The sequence below is a fragment of the Staurois parvus genome, unplaced genomic scaffold (assembly GCF_062004578.1).
Source record: "Staurois parvus isolate SC_StPar_1 unplaced genomic scaffold, SC_StPar_1.0 ptg001284l, whole genome shotgun sequence".
In the NCBI taxonomy this organism is placed as follows: domain Eukaryota; kingdom Metazoa; phylum Chordata; class Amphibia; order Anura; family Ranidae; genus Staurois; species Staurois parvus.
Window position 1 is genome coordinate 528,736 of NW_028319080.1, and position 19,586 is coordinate 548,321.

The following is a 19,586-nucleotide window of genomic DNA, read 5'->3' on the forward strand; positions in this document are numbered from 1 at the left end:
ATGCAAAACGCATTGAAAACTCAACATGTACACGTTTTCTGATTTTTAAAAAAAATTGTGGCCATCTTGTCTCTGGGTAGATTAAAAACGCATCAAAAACGCAACACGTGTGCGTTTTTGTTGCCTTTTAAATGCATTTTAGGCCTGTTTCATACCAATGCAGTTTGTGCTTTGCCTATTTTGCAGTGTTCTTTGCTTTTTCTGCTGCGGTTTGCAATTTTTAAATAATTTTTTTACCAAATTGTTGCTGGGCAGATTAAAAACGCAGTGTGTGCACATTTTTGATGCATTTTCAATACATTTCAGGCCTGTCTCACACCAATGCAGTTTGTGCATTGCCTATTTTGCAGGGTTTTTTTTTTCATTTTTGATGCGTTTTCTGATGCAGTTTATGAGTTTTGAATTTTATTTTTCTGTCCAACTGGTTGCTGAGCAGATTAAAAACACATCAAGAATTCATTTTTGATGTGTTTTCTGCTGTGTTTTGCGTTTTTTTGAATTTTAGTTCTTTTTTAATTAACTTGTTGCTGGGTAGATTAAAAAATGCAAACCGCATCAAAAACGCAACACTTGTGCATTTTTGATTGGTTTGTGCTCCGTCCTGTCAGCAGGGATGTGCTGGATTTTGTGTCCCTGCAAAGCCATAAATAAAATCCAGCACATCCCTCAGTATTGTACACATGAACACGGGTTAGGCACACATTTAACCCTTTGATTGCCTTAGATGTTTAACCCCTTCCCAGCCAGTGTCATTAGTACCGTGTCAGTGTATATTTTTAGCACTGATCACTGGTTCCCACAAAGTGTCAGTTAGTGTCAGATTGTCCGCCGTAATATCGCAGTCCCACTATAAGTCGCTGATGGCCTCCATTACTAGTATAGAAATAAATACAAATCCCAGTATATATCCCATAGTTTGTACACTAGAACTAGAACACTAAACCAACCAATATCAGCTTATGGGAATCTTTTTACTAGAAATATGGAACAGAATACATTTTGGCTGAAATTCATGAAGAAATTAGATTTTTACATTTTTATTGAATATGTTTTAATACAGAAAGTGAAAAATATTGGGTTTGTTGTTGTTTTTCTTTTTTTTGCAAAATTGTCAGTCTTATTTTGTTTATAGCACAAAAATAAAATCCCAGAGGTGATCAAATACCACCAAAAGAAAGCGCCATTTGTAGGAAAAGACATACATTTCCTTTGGGTGCAGCGTTGCATGACCGCGCAATTGTCAGTTAAAGTAACGCAGTGCCGTATATCAACAATGTCCTGGTCAGGAAGGGGGGAAATCTCCCGGAGGTGAAGTGGAGAATGAAAACGTAATCAGTGACTTACATGGTAGAACAGCGGGCTCCGCTCATTACAGCGGCTGCACAGGGGCCACTCTCTGCACAGCACAACGTGCGCACACATGGAGGACGCCACACGTGTCTGTTAGTGGTGGACATTGTATACAGAGAGAGTCATCCATGTTATGTGTCCACCTACCAGTCTGAGAGCCGGAGGATAGAGGATCCCGCAGCCAATCAGAGAAGGATGTCACAGGTAGAAGTGTCACATCTGTATATTTGCCGGGTGAGAATGTTCTTCTCATCTGTCTGATAACCCGACTCTTGTATATTACTTTGTGGATTGTGGCTGAGAATTTCCTTTGTAATGTTAGTAAATACAATGAATCTTTCTTCATTCCCAGCGACATAAACACAATGCTGTATACAGAGGTGTCCCGGCTCTAGTCCTACAATCATCTGTACCCCGTATAATAGAGAGTTATGGGGCCGTTCAGACGGGCATGTGGAGCCGTTCTGTACATCTGCATTTAGCAGCGGAAAGAGCAGAGATGCCTCTGTGGCCGTACAGTGTCTGTGCTGATACCGCGTGTACACATACTAATGATCTTCAACCCCTCGCCCTCCAGAGGATCCCCCCCCCCTCCTGACCAGGCCATTTTGTGCGATACGGCGCTGCGTTACTTTAACTGACAATTGCGCGGTCATGCAACACCGCACTCAAATTAAATTTACATCCTTTTTTTCCCACGAATAGCTTTCTTTCGGTGGTATTTGATCCCCTGTGCGGCTTTTATTTTTTGGAAGGTTTACCTTCATGCATAAAACGTTTGAAGGTAAAACCCTCGAGCCTTTACAGCCACATTATGGAAATGATCTAAGCCCAGATGAGTCTATCACACCCCCAACGTTTAGAGATGGGAACGAGGGACACCTTACAACTGTGAGACACTTTCTGAAATCTAAACAGTGCGTTTTATGTACAACTATACAGATCAGACCAAAATGAGGGACAAATGAGGAGGAAAGAGGGACAGAGGGACTTTGGTCCAAATCAGGGACAGTTCCTTGAAATCAGGGACAGTTGGGAGCCATGGTCTGTATTCCAGGTTTTGGAGTCTTCCAAATACTTGTATGTGGTTGGAGAAGTGGGATTTCGGTGCGGTGTCTTGTACCAGGTAGAATGACACAATATTCCCATTAGGGTGAAGGATGTCAGATAAAAGTCGGATACCTCTGGATTCCCAGACGATGATTCCCTGGTTGTGAGAACACTGGGGTCGGCCATAAGCTGCATACACATCTACGTGTTTATAGCCGATTCCTAAGGAAACAGACAACATTTTCTACAAGGGTGACTCTGCCTCCATCTCCCTCCTGACATCCTTCATTTACAAAATGGAAAGAAGACCAGCAGAAAACTGTGGGCCAGACAGCAGCTGCATTCAGTTATATGCAGCCACTGTTCTGGTATTCTGATAGGCTGAGGCTGTGAAAATACAATGACCACAGAGGGAGATTCCTCCATCCGCTCTGTATATAGCACAATTGTGCGACAATGTTAGAGTGTTACTGAACCCACAACAGTAAAATCAGTCTGTAGATGCAGTAAAGCATGTTTGTTATACTCACTGTGGAACCTAAGGGGTTAATCCTCTGCATTGTGTAAAAAGGATGTTTGATCCTGTCTTCTCTGATCCTCCCCTTCTTCCAGTGTCTCACAAATATCTCCTGATAGAACAGAGGCTCGGGAGCAAGCTGCACATGCTTAGTTTGGTGTGTATTGCTAGAGAGGTTTTTTTTTTTTTCTTGCGAGGGTGCTTGTGATCAGCACAGGGCCAATCAGCACTGTCCAGACAGAGGTCAGAAGTCCTGCATCCTGCTACAGGGAATTGAAAACTCCTCCTACAAGCTATAACCAGTGCCCTGCTTGACACTGATAGAAGTCACAAGACTGCTCTAACTGCTGATGAGAAAGTTATTTAGCAGTTTATATTTACTAAAATAATTGCATTTCCATGTTCTGTGTACTGTGGGAGACCAGATATAGTGAATGCAGGGTCCGGGGAGACCAGATATAGTGAATGCAGGGTCCGGGGAGACCAGATATAGTGAATGCAGGGTCCGGGGAGACCAGATATAGTGAATGCAGGGTCCGGGGAGAGCAGATATAGTGAATGCCGGGTCCTGGGAGACCAGATATAGTGAATGCAGGTTCCGGGGAGACCAGATATAGTGAATGCAGGGTCCGGGGAGACCGGATATAGTGAATGCAGGGTCCGGGGAGACCGGATATAGTGAATGCAGGGTCCGGGGAGACCGGATATAGTGAATGCAGGGTCCGGGGAGGATGGATATAGTGAATGCAGGGTCCGGGGAGAGCGGATATAGTGAATGCCGGGTCTGGGGAGACCGGATATATTGAATGCTGGGTCCTGGGAGAACAGATATAGTGAGTGCAGGGTCCGGGAGATCAGATATAGTGAATGCAGGGTCCGGGGAGATCGGATATATTGAATGCCGGGTCCTGGGAGAACAGATATAGTGAGTGCAGGGTCCGGGGAGACCAGATATAGTGAATGCAGGGTCCGGGAGATCAGATATAGTGAATGCAGGGTCCGGGGAGACCAGATATAGTGAATGCAGGGTCCGGGGAGACCAGATATAGTGAATGCTGGGTCCTGGGAGACCGGATATAGTGAATGCAGGGTCCGGGAGACCGGATATAGTGAATGCAGGGTCCGGGGTTTAGTAACACCTTAAACAGGAAGCACAGCTGTCACATGTAATGGACAAATAGGTTTGATGTACATAAACAATTGTGACTACAAGTACCAGTTAAATTACTTCTTTGTAAATAATAATTCCAGTAGATGATGTCACATGCTGCTTCCTATACCATTCAGTCTCCTTTATCCATTACATACATTCACTTGTCACACCTTCACACTGATGACTGTATGAGGAAAAGGAATCGGTTGTAGAGGCTTTTAAACAATTTATACAGAAATGTATTGCACAGGTGTGATTGTTTTTTATCCTTTTCACTGTACGGTTGGCTACTATCATCCATATTTACACGGATCTATCCCAGGGACGTTTCACATTTTATATATTTTTCATATGAAACTCATCAGAACATGACCTCCTGTACAACCAGCAGAATGATATTTTTCTCTTTCTCTCTCTCAGTGCGTCCAGAGGTGAAGGTGTGGGGCCGTCGTCAGTCGGATGATGTGACCAGACTTCATTGCCTGGTGTACGGGTTTCACCCCCGACCTGTGGATGTGAAGTGGATGAGGAATGGGGAGGACCATGTTCCTTCAGATGAAATGACTCCAATTCTCCCCCATCCTGATGGCACCTATCAGATCAGAGTCAGTGTGGAAGTGCCAACCAAGGAGGGAGACACTTACTTCTGTCATGTGGACCACAGCAGTCTGGAGGATGAGACTCTCAGTGTGATATGGGGTGAGTGATATCTACAGAGAATACATGACACCTGGAAGAGTGGAGGAAGAGTGCAACTGAAAGTGTTTTTGTTATTCCATGTGACATCAATTTTCTATGAAATTCCTATATTTAAATATCGATGACATTTCATCTCCACACAGAGCCGTCCCACTCCCTTCCCAGTAATACTTGCAGATATAGACATTTTGTATCCTTAGGTGTGCTAACTCATGGCAAGCAATCAGAGTCTATCCTATAATAGTCTGACTTTAGCAGAGTATATTTTGATTGGTTGCTATAAGTTACTGCACTTGAAGCAAAACTATAGTAATTTTCTAAAAAGTGCAAAGTGGAAGGTTTTATATTGCAGATGAGACATGGTGTCTGTGTATTAAAAAAAAATATCATGTGGATGTCTTAAGCATTCACTCATGTATAACAAATGATCAAAGTATTGTCTGTAATATTATTATCTCCTATGATCATCAGCTCCATCTACTGGCCATAATGTGGTATTTCTCAGAAATGGCTCAATAATAACAAATATGCATTATGGCCACTAGATGGAGCTGATGATCATAGGAAATAATTATACCACAAACAATACACTGATCATTCCTTGTACCGGGGTGAATGCTTAAGACAGCCACACAGCAATTTGTTTTATACATAGACCACATAGTGTGTCTCTTCTGCATACAGTTGCAAGAAAAAGTATGTGAACCCCTTGGGATTACGTGGAGTTTTGCATGAATTGGGCATAAAATGTGCTCTGAACGTCATCTAAGTCACAACAATAGAAGAACACAGTCTGCTGAACATAATACTACACAAACATTAGATGTTGCCATGGTTTAATTGCACATAACATGTAAACATTTACAGTGCAGGGAGGAAAAAGTATGTGAACCTTTGGACTTAATAACTGGTTGACCCTCCTTTGGCAGCAATAACCTCAACCAAACGTTTCCTGTAGTTGCAGATCAGACCTGCACAACGATCTGGAGTAATTTTGGACCACTCCTCTTCACAAAACTGTTTCAGTGTAGCAATATTCTTGGGATGTCTGGTGTGAATCGCTCTCTTAAGGTCATGCCACAGCATTTCAATCGGGTTGAGGTCAGGACTCTGACTGGGTCACTCCAGAAGGCGTATTCTGTGCTGTTGCAGCCATTGTTTTGTTGAATTACTTGTATGCTTTGGGTCATTGTCCTGTTGCGTCACCCATCCTCTGCGGAGCTTCAGTTGGCGGACAGATGGTCGTACATTTTCCTGCAAAATGTCTTGATAAACTCTGGAATTCATTTTCCCATCAATGACAACAATCCGTCCAGGACCTGAGGCAGCAAAGCAGCCCCAAACCATGATGCTCCCTCCGCCATGTTTCACAGTGGGGATGAGGTTTTGATGTTGGTGTGCTGTGCCTTTTTTTCTCCAAACATAGTGTTGTGTGTTCTTCCAAATAACTCAATCTTGGTTTCATCTGTCCACAGTATATTTTGCCAGTAGTGCTGTGGAACATCCAGGTGCTCTTTTGCAAACTTCAAACGTGCTGCAATATTCTTTTTGGACAGCAATGGCTTCCTCCGTGGTGTCCTCCCATGTACTCCATTCTTGTTTAATGTTTTCCTTATTGTAGATGTGTCAACAAAAATGTTAGCATGTGCCAGAGATTTCTGTAGGTCTTTAGCTGACACTCTGGAATTCTTCTTTACCTCATGCAGCATTCTGCGCTGTGCTCTTGCAGTCATTTTTACAGGACGACCACGCCTAGGGAGAGTAGCAACAGTGCTAAACGTTCTCCATTTGTAGAAAGTCTGTCTTACCGTGGACACATGAACATCAAGGCTTTTGGAGATACTTTTGTAACCCTTTCCAGCTTCATGCAAGTCAACAATTGATCGTAGGTCTTCTGAGAGCTCTTTTCTGTGAGGCATGGTTCACATCAGACAGTGCTTCTTGAAACCAGTAAACCCAAAACAGGTGTGTGTTTTTTAAGGGCAGGACAGCTGTCAGCAACACATCCAATATCCTCACACTGATTGGAGTCAAGGTTGGCTCACTCCTGGCTCCAATTAGCTCTGGGAGAAGTCATTAAGCTAGGGCCTCACATACTTTTTCCTCCCTGCACTGTGAATGTTTACATGTTATGTGCAATTAAACCATGGCAACATCTAATGTTTGTGTAGTATTATGTTCAGCAGACTGTGTTCTTCTATTGTTGTGACTTAGATGACGTTCAGAGCACATTTTATGCCCAATTCATGCAAAACTCCACGTAATCCCAAGGGGTTCACATACTTTTTCTTGCAACTGTAAAAGTTTCCTACCTTTCTGTCTTCTACATTTGTGTGTACACTCTGTCTTTGTCTGTACACATCACACAGCTCTGTGTAGGAGGTGATCGGGAAATGTCTGCCTTCTCTTCTTCACTCATCTCATGGCAGCTTACGTTTCCTATAATTGTAATAAACATGAATCGAAACCCCTCTAATAATTCAGCTTGTAATTTGTATTTACTACAATGTAGTTCCTTAAACCAATTTTAATTTTTCAAAAATGACATTTACACATTCTTCTATTTATAGTGCAGGAATAATGTATTTAAAGGTGGTCAATACTTGTCAGAATTTTGTAAACTCAACACTGTAGATCCCAGTATGCCAAAGTCTCTATATCTCCCATTCTCTGTATGTTTATCTGTCAGATCCACCAAGCAATGGCCTCTCAGTCGGAGTGATCATTGGTGCCGTTGTTGGAATCCTTGCTCTTCTTGCTGCTGTTATCGGAGTCGCAGTTGTTTTTTGGATGAGTAAGTATAAGGATTAGGAAGTAATCATTGTTATTGGTACACTCACAATGGATTTTATTAGTTTTTTTTTTTTTAACAGGTAAAGTTTTTGAGTTTTATAGTAACACACAATATACTCCCAGTATACCTCGTACAGTTAGTACTTTCCAGATTCATTAGAATTGCCATTACAATAAATTATTCAATTAAACAGCCTGAAAGACAAAGATAACATAGAAATCACAATAGGTGTCAGGGGGTGTAGTCTCTGTTTATATACCATCTCAGCACACACAGGTTATATAAAGAAGCATTCATGGCCTTAAAGTGGAACTGCATTGCATCTGAACACCACAAACCCAAAATGTTATTAAATTCATTGTTAATATTTAAAGCCAACTCCCCCATCCATCCATGTGTCCATGCTTTATTGTTGAAAACACCCTCCTGGAATTTCCAGCAGTGGCCATCTTGAGTAAGTGCAGATAATTCATGTAGTATTTACTTTCTGGAATCCATCTGCCCTTGGCTCAGGCATAGGCTGAGCTGAGAACTCTGCCTCCCCTCATGAAGACTGCTGGAATGTATGTGGACATTTGCCTAGGCATGGAAACCAGGAAGTAACTGAAGAAATGTTAAACAAAAGTTTAAAACAAGAAAATATGATATACTTTCCTATCCATTTACTAATGTTAGCAGCATAAAGACGAACAATAGCCCATGTTAGGAGAGTGAATTCCACTTTACATTTGTAAAGGGCACCCCTCTGTATATGCATAGGCAAATCGGATACAATGGAGGGGGAATACGACAAAAGGCAGGGAGGGATGAAGGAAGAATGGAAATATAAGGAAGGGGAGGGATTTTCTCTCTTTACAGCAGTGCAGTTTAGCAGATATACAGCCCTGGCCAAATGTTTTGACAACGACACAAATATAAATTTTCACAAAATCTGCTGCTTCAGTGTTTATAGATCTTTTTGTCAGATGTTACTTTGGTATACTGAAGTATAATTACAAGCATTTCATAAGTGTCAAAGGCTTTTATTAACAATTTACTGTATTTAAAATACAGTTTATGGGTTACATTTCTGGTTTCTAACTCCATGTCTTCATATTTCAGAGAAGAAGAAGGCTGGCTATAATAGCACCAACAGTGAGTACTGATTGCTGTGTTCCTCTGTGTAGTATTTTATATCATAATGCTGTGTAGACTGTAATCCTTCTGTAAGATCTTCTAAGGATCCTCTAAGCCTGATACACAACCTAATCCAGACTGTCATGTCCGCCTCCACATGATTGTTATTAGTACTTTCCATACCCCCTAATGCATCATACAAAGTACAGAAAGAAGACAGAGTGCTCCTGGGCCATTCTGTTTGGGGGGGAGGTTTTCCCTTCTTGACCTCTTGTTACCTGGTCCTATGTGTGTTTTATGTCATGTTTCCCACCACACGGGTGGACTGCTTTTGGAGCTCCCATGGTAAAGACAATAGATCCGGGTGCCGTACTGTATGGGATATTTCTGACCAGTAAGCTCATTATCTTGGAGTATAGTACAGGACACAGGTCCCTTCTTTGTTCTTTTGATCTCCCTATTGCTTGCTACAAAACTGAGGCTAGCTGGGAGTGGGCGGGGTTATGTAGGAGAGGTCCCGGCAGCTTTTTTTGCCCATGACCAATCACCTGAAGACAACTGAATATAGTAGAATATAGAATGTAGTTGGCTAAATTTGGACGCAGGGACACTGGATGCTTTTGCTGTCATTTTGGTATAGCTGGGCGTCACGTGTGTCCCTGTACCTTTTAAGGAGGGATGGGCTCCTCCAGGCACACCTGCCCTTACCCTTTCCATTTATACATGTGCTCCTACTATGGAGGCTCTGGAGATTGTAGTTCAGTCCACAGTATACAAAGGACCATTGACGTAGGAGTGTGGCTTATGCATGTATTTGTAAATGTGTGCAAATAAAACCCTCTGTATTTACCACATACTGTCAGACAGGGACAAATTAGTTGTTCTGCAGGCTGGCTGGTAAGTGTTGCTGGGAAATCATTTGTTTGTTTGTGATGTGCATTGCCCTTCCATGTGCACCTTACTGCTAAGGCTGGTTATAGGTTGGGCCGGCTGACATTTTTTGTGTAGTTAGATAACTGAATATAACCTCTTGTAAAGACTAAGGAGCCTGTAGCCGGCACTGTACTCCAAGACATGAATGGTACTAGTTAGGCTGGATATAGACTAATAGATTTTCATATAAAAATTTGTTTAAACATCATATAAAAATTCTCAGCACATTTGACAGGAAAAATGTTGTATAAAAGCAGTTCAAATTTGTGGCATTTATTTTTCAATTCATAGTGAATGGACTTTCTCAAACAAAAACCACACACACTGATAGAAGTTCATTCATTCTAGAAAACAATTCCATCCAGCTGCTTTGAATTGTCTCATCACTGAGGTTGAAAACTAACATTGATTTTTCCTCACTAACAATTATAAAATCAAATAAATGTTCTTAAAATTAAAATTTCTCACCATATTATTATTGTATATTCAGCACTAAACCCTATTTTATCATGCCGTGTTTATTTTTATTGAATTTTTTGGTGAATGAATGACTAGGGGTAATACGTATCCCTTACTCATTCACATAGCGGGAGGATTGCATATCAGGGGGGTCCTCTTTTTACATAGGGTTCCCCTGTAAGATGCATTTTTTGGGAATGCACACTTTTTTTGATTTGCCTGGGATTCCCCTTCAAATCCATATTGTACCCTTAGGACCCAAGGACAAGGGTCAGGTATGGATTTATTGGACGTCCCTGTGACAGTTTTACCTTTTTTTTAAAAAAAATGGCAGCATATTGTCATTTAGGAGCAAATGTTTTGTTTTTTCCAAAATGTCACTTTTGATTAGATTTTTGCCACTTCACAGGCAGGTGTAGGACATCCCCAAAGCATGATATTTAACCTTTTCACTGCCATCGACACATGCTGTACATTGGCAGCAGCGGGATTTTATACAGAATGTGTATAAATCTGGCAAGCCAACTGTCGGCTGTCTGATGGAAGTGATCGGGTAGCTTTACAGCTGTCCAATCATTTCCACATATCCCAACAATATTCCTGGACCTGGGACTGGCATGGCAGTACTGCCAAGGTAGAGGAGAGGGATATCAGTGAACATCGTTTTGCTGATCTTCCCTCCCTAGTAAGGACCCAGAGGTTCTTGGTGGGAAGGGCAGATCAGCTTCAATAAAAGGCAGGTGAATCATCAGGGGTCTAAAAGACCCATAATATCTCATTAAAGAGAACTTGTCACCAAAAAAGCATATATAGGGGACTTTTTGTTCCCTTTGTGATAAAAATTAAGATTAGTGAAAAAAGTGTAAAAAAAAAGTTATGTCAAAGCACTTAAAGCCCCTGATTTTTGAGCCCCCATCCCCACATACATACACATACTAACATAAACATCAACTGCAATTCACAATTTATATAATGCTGTACATGCTGGAGTGAGAGCAATAATTCAAAGGCCATTATTCACAGTTAACTCCCAACTGATGACCTGTAGGGGCTTTTAAATCATCTAGACAGTTCGCTTTGTTCCAAATTAAAATTCGGACAATTTTATTGTTATTTAGAGATTCAGATGTAACGGAATTTCTGAATTACATTAGTTACAGAGCTACATAGTTAGTCTGGCTGAAAAAAGACAAACCTCCATCCAGTTCAACCATTGAAAAAAAAAACAAAGTTATAATCCTATACCCACACTTGATCCAGAGGAAGGAAAACAAACCCAGCAAAGCATGATCCAATTTGCTCCTGTTGGGAAAAAATTCCTTCCTGATCCCCCGAAAGGCAACCGGATATTCCCTGGATCAACTTTACCTATAAATGTTAGTATACAGTTACAGTATATTCTGTGTATCCAAGAAAGAATCCAGGACTTTTTTAAAGCAATCCACTGAGCCACCCCTCTGTCCAAGTATACCACGTCCACCCCACCCCTCTGTCCAAGTATACCATGTCCACAGCCACCCCTCTGTCGAAGGTTTTGCTCACCTCCTCATAAAAAGAAATCCGATTTCAGTCTTTCATGAATCCATGCTGTCTGTTGCTTAAAATATTTTTTTCCAGCAAGAACTCATTTATGTGTTTTTTGTATTAAACTCTCCAGTATCTTCCCAACTATAGAAGTTACACTAACAGGTCTATAATTACTTGGTAAAGATTTTGACCCCTTTTTAAATATTGGCATCACATTGGCCTTACGCCAATCCAGTGGTACTATGCCAGTCATTAAAGAGTCCCTAAAAATTATAAACAATGGCTTTGAAATGACAGAGCGCAATTCTTTAAGGCCCCGTGGGTGTATGCCATCCGGACCAGGTGCTTTATTCACCTTTATTCTGTCTAAATATTTTTGGATCATATCAATTGTGAGCCAATGTGGATCATCTGGAGCTGTGTCAATACCATGCCCATTATGGACAAGAGCTCCCCCATGCTCCTTTGTATACACAGAGCTGAAGAACGGATTAAATAAATTTGCCTTCTCTTTGTCCCCCAGTCACCCCCTCTAGATTATTCAGTAAAGGGCCTACATGCTCGGACCGGACCTTTTTACTAATAATATATTTGAAGAATTTTTTGGGGTGTGTTCTGCTATATTTTGCAATCTGTCGTTCGTTTTCAATTTTTGCGGCCTTTTATTTCCTTTTTCATATTCTGTTATATTCTTTGTAATGTTTAAACGATGATTGTGTTCCTTCATTTTCATATTTAATAAAAGCTCTTTTCCTTTTATCTATAACCTTTTTAACTTTGGCCGTAAGCCACATAGGTTTGATTTTTAGCTTTTTAAACTTGTTGCCCATGGAAATATATTTTGCAGTGTGTTCACATACAGTTTTTTTGTAGTATCTAGCTAATTTAAACGAATCTGAAGTAACGAAACAAAGTTACATCTGAAATTGAAATAGAATTTGAAAAGAAAGGAGTAGAATATAAAAGAAAAGAATATAAAGTAAAAGAATAGAATAGAAAAGTATAGAATAAAATAGAGCAGAAAGTAAGGGAATGGAATAGGATAGAAAATAAAAGAATAGAATAGAAATGAATAGAGAAAAACAGAACAGAATATAATAGAAAATAAAAGAATAGAATTGAAAAGAATAGAATAGCAAAAACAACAGAATAAAATGAAAAAGAATAGAACAGTCTTCCGAAATTCAGATTTCAAATAGAATAAATTTGAATAAAAGAGATTAGAATAGAAAAGAATAGAATAGAAAAAACAATAGAATAAAATAGAAAACAACTGTCTTCCAAAATTTGAAATTCGAATAGCATACATTTGAATAGAAAATTTAAAAAAAATTGGACTAGAAAAGAAAAAAAAAACAGTATAGAATAGAAAATAAAAGAATAGAATAAAAAAAACCCAGTAAACTAGAAAGAAAATACCATCTTCTGAAATTCGGATTTTCAAATAGAATAGAAAATAAAATAAAAGAATAGAAAATAAAGCATACAATAGCAAAAACAATGGAATTTAATAAAATAGAATATAACCATATTCCAAAATTCTAATTTCGAATAGCACAGTGGCTAAGTGGTTAGTACTTCTGCCTAATAGCACTCGGGTCGTTGGTTCAAATCCCAACCACGGCACTACCTGTGTAGAGTTTGCATATCCTCCCTGTGCCTGTGTGGGTTTCCACCAATATACCAAAGACATGCTGGTAGGTTCATTTATTTATGCCTAAATTGGCCCTAGTATGTGTATGTATGAATGTGAGTTAGGGACCTTAGATTGTACACCCCTTGAGGGTTAGGGACTGATGTGAATGTACAATATATATGTAAAGTGCTACATAATTTGACAGTGCTATATAAGTACCTGAAATAATAATTAGAATAGATTAGAATAGAAAAAAACAATAGAATACAATAATTATAACCATCTTATGAAATTCAAATTTCAAATAGAATAAATTTGAATAGAAAAGAATTGAATGGAATAAAAAAGAATAGAAAGAATATAACTGTCTTCTGAAATTCAAATTTCAAAGAGAATAAATTCGAATTCAATTTGACCAAATTCAGAAACTTTGAATTCAAATAAACGAAATGAATTCCGAAAACAAATTAAACGAATATAACTAACAAAGTAACGAATAATAACAAAATGATTTAACTATAATGAATGTAAACAAATGTTTTCATTCTGCACATTTCTAGTATCATCAAGAGAAAAAGTTATGGTACCAAAGCTTGCCTCTTGCCATTTCATTGGCACATACATTATTAAGACTTGACATGTTCTACAACCTCATATTATACATTTTACCAAAAAGTTAACTCTAGTGTAATTTTTACTGACGTTTCTTGATTGATAAATTGTTGCGCTAATATCATGTCATAAAAAAAACTGGCATTTTCAATATTTTATTCTCCAATCTCTGCTTTTAGAAAACATATATTGTTTTGAGGGTTTTAAGTAATCTTTAAATTTGAAATAGTTTTTCAAACGTACAAAAAAACCCACAAAAACATGTACAAAAATCATTTTAGACCTTGGCACCGAATGGGTACATTATTTTGTATTTTAAATGTTTACAGCTTCCTAGAGAACTGTGTTTTGTTTTTTTAATTTTCATTGGTACGTTTCCTAGGGCAGTGCCCAGCTATTGATGCCCCGTGTTTGACAAGCCCTTGCCTGTTTGCCTTGAGAATGGAGTTAATTGATTTTCAAGTTTTGCCTTCCATTGGAGAATTGTGCTTTAACGTTTGGCATTTGCTGACATGTTTGCGGCACTTCAAACCCAAATGCATTCACCCATCACTAATTTTTTCCTGTTAAAAAAACCTTGTGGTGAACCCTTAACGAAGCTGCTGTTATGATGAAAGGTTGTCAGTTTTTCTCATACAAACATCACCTGACTGACTAACACATCATACTAATATTGTTGTTGGTGTAATGAGAAGGAAAGAAAAACAAGTTCTTGTATCAAAGTGAGTGCGGGGCCCCACTATAGGTATGGTATTGGTAGCTGCCTCTGCCCTCCATCTTGTTACACCATTCAAGTGCGCTGTATACTGGCCGTGTGTAAGTATTATTATTATACAGGATTTATATCACACCGACAGTCTGCTCAGCGCTTTACAATATAAGATTAGACATTACAATTTGGTACAAGAGGAATCAGAGGGCCGGCTAGCTTTGTCTGATATTACACTGATATAGCCATGCTAGCAGAATTATAGAAGTACATGGTAATCATTGCTTTATATTTTCCAGCTTCTGACACTACTTCTGACAACTCCAAGGAAGTGAAGGCCTGAATGTAAGTTTTCAGTTCTCCATTAATGTTCAGATTTGCACATATGGCACATATTGCCCAAAGAAAACCAACTACATACTGCCTCTTATATCCAAGGAAGGTTATCACATCTTTGACAACATCTGGTATTCACTATAAAGAAAAATGTCATCATGAAAATGTGTTTCACTCTTAAAACTGGTTGGACTAGTCAGTGTCAGGGGCCCTTATACTCCGATCTTCACCTCCTTCCACCTACGAAGTCTCTTAGTGGTCTCCTGGGCTAATGCGATTTTTACCCATTTATAAAAAGTCGTGCCGTCACCACTTATATTTGCTGCCACTGATTGTTATCACTATAGATCAGCCTTTTTCAACCAGGGAGCCTTCAGGTTTCTTCAGGGGGGCCTTGGCAAAATGCCTAGAAATTGCCCAAAAATTGTATACAAGCCAGCTTGTCTTTTAGTTACACAAAGCTGCAGGTTTTCATTGTCCTCCATTACAACCTTCTATTACAACCTTTTATTACAACCCTCTATTACAACCTTCTATTACATCCTTCTATTACAACCCTCTATTACATCCCTCTATTACATCCTTCTATTACATCCTTCTATTACATCCTTCTATTACATCCTTCTATTACATCCTTCTATTACATCCTTCTACTACATCCTTCTATTACAACCTTCTATTACAACCCCCTATTACATCCTTCTATTACATCCTTCTATTACAACCTTTTATTACAACCCTCTATTACATCCCTCTATTACATCCCTCTATTACATCCTTCTATTACATCCCTCTATTACAACCCTCTATTACAACCCTCTATTACATCCTTCTAATACAACCTTCTATTACAACCCTCTATTATATCCTTCTATTACATTTTTGATGCAGGAAAAAAAACGCACTGGACTGCATCTAGTGTGAACTAGCCCAAAAACTTCTACTGAGAGTAACAAAACGTCTGATATAGGACTATGTAAATATATACTTTTTGTTCTTTGCAGGTCCACAAAGGAGAAGAATGCAGACGGCTTTCTTTATTTGTATACAATTTTCGCTTGACTTCATTCTTTTTAGAAATACACACTTTGTGATTAAGGAGAGTTTGTCATATTCCATAATCAGTATATATGCAAACAGAATTAGTTGGTATAAATCATGTGCACTTCGATGATGTTAAGATTTTTTGAAAATTTTAGGAAGACGTTAGGAAATGTTAGAATCCATACCAAACACACCAGATATGTGAGTGACAGGTGCACTTTAAGTATTATACATTCAGCAGCTGCTGGGATATGTGGCAACCATTCATTCTGCATTTTGTAGGTGAATTTCCATGGTTCTCCATATTCATGGATGATATGATATTGTAATGCAGAACACTGAGGTCATCTCTGTAAAAAGTATTTAATACATGTTCCATTATTCCTACTGAAGTATTACCTGTGTCCAATAGAAATGTCCGTACTATACTGGGAGCCATGTTACCTTCCAGAGTCCACAGTTGTCATCCTTCTGAAATGTGCCTTAAATAAGAACTGCTGTGTTGACCACAACCACCAATCACATTTAGACTTTCAGATGACAGGCTTACAATTGTACAGCGAAGAAATGCCATTGTAGGCTTGATTTGCTGGTTCTCATGTGTACAGGGTACCCTCAACTCTCACACTCGGTCATTAATAAATGGGTAGGAAGAAATTTGGATTTCAGGATAACTGCTTTGCCAGTAGATGTGTATGGCCAAATATGTAAATGATCTGGACGTTTGCAATTGCGTGAACCTCAAATTGGGAAAACCAATCTACAAACATAGGGCTAACCCAATCCAAGAAAGGAACATGTCTATGCAAATATTCACTTATTAGTTGTAGATGATTGAAGACCACTGAATATGAAAATCATGGCGGTCAGCAAAGTCTGCTGAAGGTTTTACTTTGCAGATTTATTTATTTATTTCAGGTACTTATATAGCGCCGTCAATTTACGCAGCGCTTTACATGTATGTATTGTACATTCACATCAGTCCCTAACCCTCAAGGGGCGTACAATCTAAGGTCCCTAACTCACATTCATACATACACATACTAGGGACAATTTAGACAGGATCCAATTAACATACCAGCATGTCTTTGGAGTACCTGGAGGAAACCCACACAGGCACAGGGAAACTCCAGGCTGGTAGTGCCGTGGCTGGGATTCGAACCAACGACCCTAGTACTGCCAGGCGGAAGTGCTAATCATTTAGCCACTGTGCTGCCCAGATGTTAACACCTTGGACAGGAATGGCAGAATTCGATGGTTAGAATCGTGGTTAGTGGATTGGTTGGCTCTTTTCTAGACTACTAGTAGTTCAGGCAAGTCAATGTTGCTGCAGAACTCCGATTTGTCCAGGTTATCCAATCTCTTACTCCAATTGTGATCCCTTTGCAGTTTAGTTAGTGGCTACCAATTTAGGAAGCCTGTTTTCTATCCCGTTATTGTACTACTGTATTAGAGCGATTATGAAAAAGGAAATGGGCAGTCATGTCCCCTAATCTCCTGCACCCCCCTGGTAATGAATAGTACCGCATTCCTAATGGCAAAAGACTGCACTGCTTCCAGCTCCTAAAACAGCCCCTGGGGAAGTCCACTGCTCTGGGTGCAGGTCTCAGGAGCTCGTCTAGCTCAGTATGTATAACAAAATCGAAAAACAAGGCTGCACCCCACGGACATCCCACTGGTAAGTATATTGTGTATGGCTGGATGTTGACACAGTCCCTGCGCTACCTGGGAAATCGCAGCCCGCACGGGAACTGAGGTTCCCAGTACAGTTGTGATTTCCAGTGTGGGCAATATGCCATTAGAATTAATGGCACCCGCCTACGGGTCCTGCATTCCTCTGTGTAGGTGGTGCAGGTATTTTGCGGGTCCCGTAGTGTCACCACCCGCACAGATGTGAACCAGGAGTTATTGAACTAGCACAGAGATTGAAAGTGTTGTGAAATTATCTAAAATTCCCTCATTCATACATACACATCTTAGGGCCAGTTTAGACAGGATCCAATTAACCTACCAGCATGTCTTTGGATTGTGGGAGGCATGAATGACAGTGACAAGGTAACCGCTGTTCTCCCTCACGGTGTCAGATCTGTCAGAAAGGTGGGGCTGTGTGCTGTTCTAAAGGCTGAGTTAGTGTGAGTCCCAAACCACTGAACTGTGCTGTGCTGTCTGTCCTAATATTCTGAATCTGATTCCGCCACATTCTACCATCTGATTCTGCCAGGATTCTGCCCTCTGCTGACTTTAATTGTCATATATGGCGTGACATTTTTGGAGGAAATATTTTCACCAGCGGTGCACTCTGGATGTATATACTGAGATAAAGGGGGTTACTAAAATATTTGAACTTTACCTTTCTGAGAGATAAGTAATGGATAGTTCATGTTATGACAGGTTTGCTTTTCCTATATAATGTTTATAGATGTTATACATTCATATTACTGACTGTTTTATGCTGAAAGTAAACCTATACTTTGCCCATACTAAGCAAACGAACGAGTTCACTTTCCTCCATAGAACATACGCAGTGTGTATTATTTCATTCCTTAGACTAAAGTGTACCTGTTACTTTACATAGTATGGCCAAAACATAGCTTAACCTTTGGATATATATTTAAACGGTATCTGCAATCAGGTTTTGGGGTCTTAAAATCTTGTTTATTTTATTTGCTTTGCTAATCAGGATCAGAATTTTTAAAGATTTGAGCGTTTGTGTTTTAATTATATCCTCTTGTTTGCTCTCATTGTCCTATATTTACTTATAGAATTTCAAATTAAACATCTAGGACTGGAATTATTGGTTTATATTACTCCACATTGTAAGACAATATTTAGTCATTGCTTTACTTGACGTTATAGATTCAGAATGTATGCTGAATGTTGGGGGTTTTTTACTGTAATTTTAATTTTCAGGTAGATTAAAAAAATGTTACCTTTGAAAAATGTAAATCGCATTACAGGTGTAAAAATAAAGAAAGGATATTGGGGGTGGGGGATCACTGGAGACTTGGATATTAACCCTTTCGCTACAACAGGCAGGAGTGTGTGTAAGGCCTCATTCACACGGGTGGACGTAGGCATACAACCATGTGAGGGCCACTTTTTCCCTTCATGGGGTGTAGAGGTGTTCTGTGCAGGCATTCCCATTCATGTCATTTAGGACAGAGCAGCTTCATGGACACAGTTGCTGCTCTCAATTTCACATGCGTGTGGGTGCAGTTGCGTGGAACACCTATGTATCGCTGTGCAGGCAAAACATGTCCCTCACCCGGGTGTGCGCTTTAGTATGCCTATGTGAACGTGGCCTAAAACCCCATATGACATATGTCGGCTGACAGTCATAGCTCTCTGCACAGAGCAGACCTGAGAACTGAGTGATCAGTGATTATTGATGGAAACATTCAATGTTTTGTGTCTGGAGTCCACCTTTAAATAAAGTGAATGTGGTTCTAAAGTGTAAGTGTTCTTTCTCTGCATTAGGGTAAAAAACTTCCCACTACTTGTTCTCTCCCCCCCCCCCAACCCCCGCCATCCCTAAACACTCACCTGTCTCCTCTCACGATCCAGTGCTGTCCCCGGCTGCAGCACCGCTCTGCCCTCTTACAGCTCTCACAGGGGACACAGGCATCCAAATGATTGATCACTGGATGGGCA

General features: G+C 39.8%; 1 protein-coding gene across 3 annotated transcripts in view; it reads left to right on the forward strand.

Annotated features, from left to right (window-relative positions):
* Positions 1-19,386, forward strand: part of LOC149437508 (class I histocompatibility antigen, F10 alpha chain-like) — a 63,392-nt gene extending 44,006 nt beyond the window's left edge. For 2 of the 3 annotated variants that reach the window (XM_089660843.1, XM_089660845.1), the window contains 4 exons: positions 4,491-4,769; positions 7,459-7,563; positions 8,665-8,697; positions 15,896-19,386. In XM_089660843.1, coding sequence (XP_089516969.1) covers positions 4,491-4,769; positions 7,459-7,563; positions 8,665-8,697; positions 15,896-16,065 — 587 coding nt within the window. In that variant the 3' untranslated portion in view covers positions 16,066-19,386. Of the gene's footprint in view, positions 1-4,490; positions 4,770-7,458; positions 7,564-8,664; positions 8,698-14,854; positions 14,901-15,895 lie in introns of all 3 variants that reach the window. The other variant, XM_089660844.1, reaches the window with a different exon arrangement.
* The last annotated feature ends 200 nt before the right edge of the window (positions 19,387-19,586 follow it).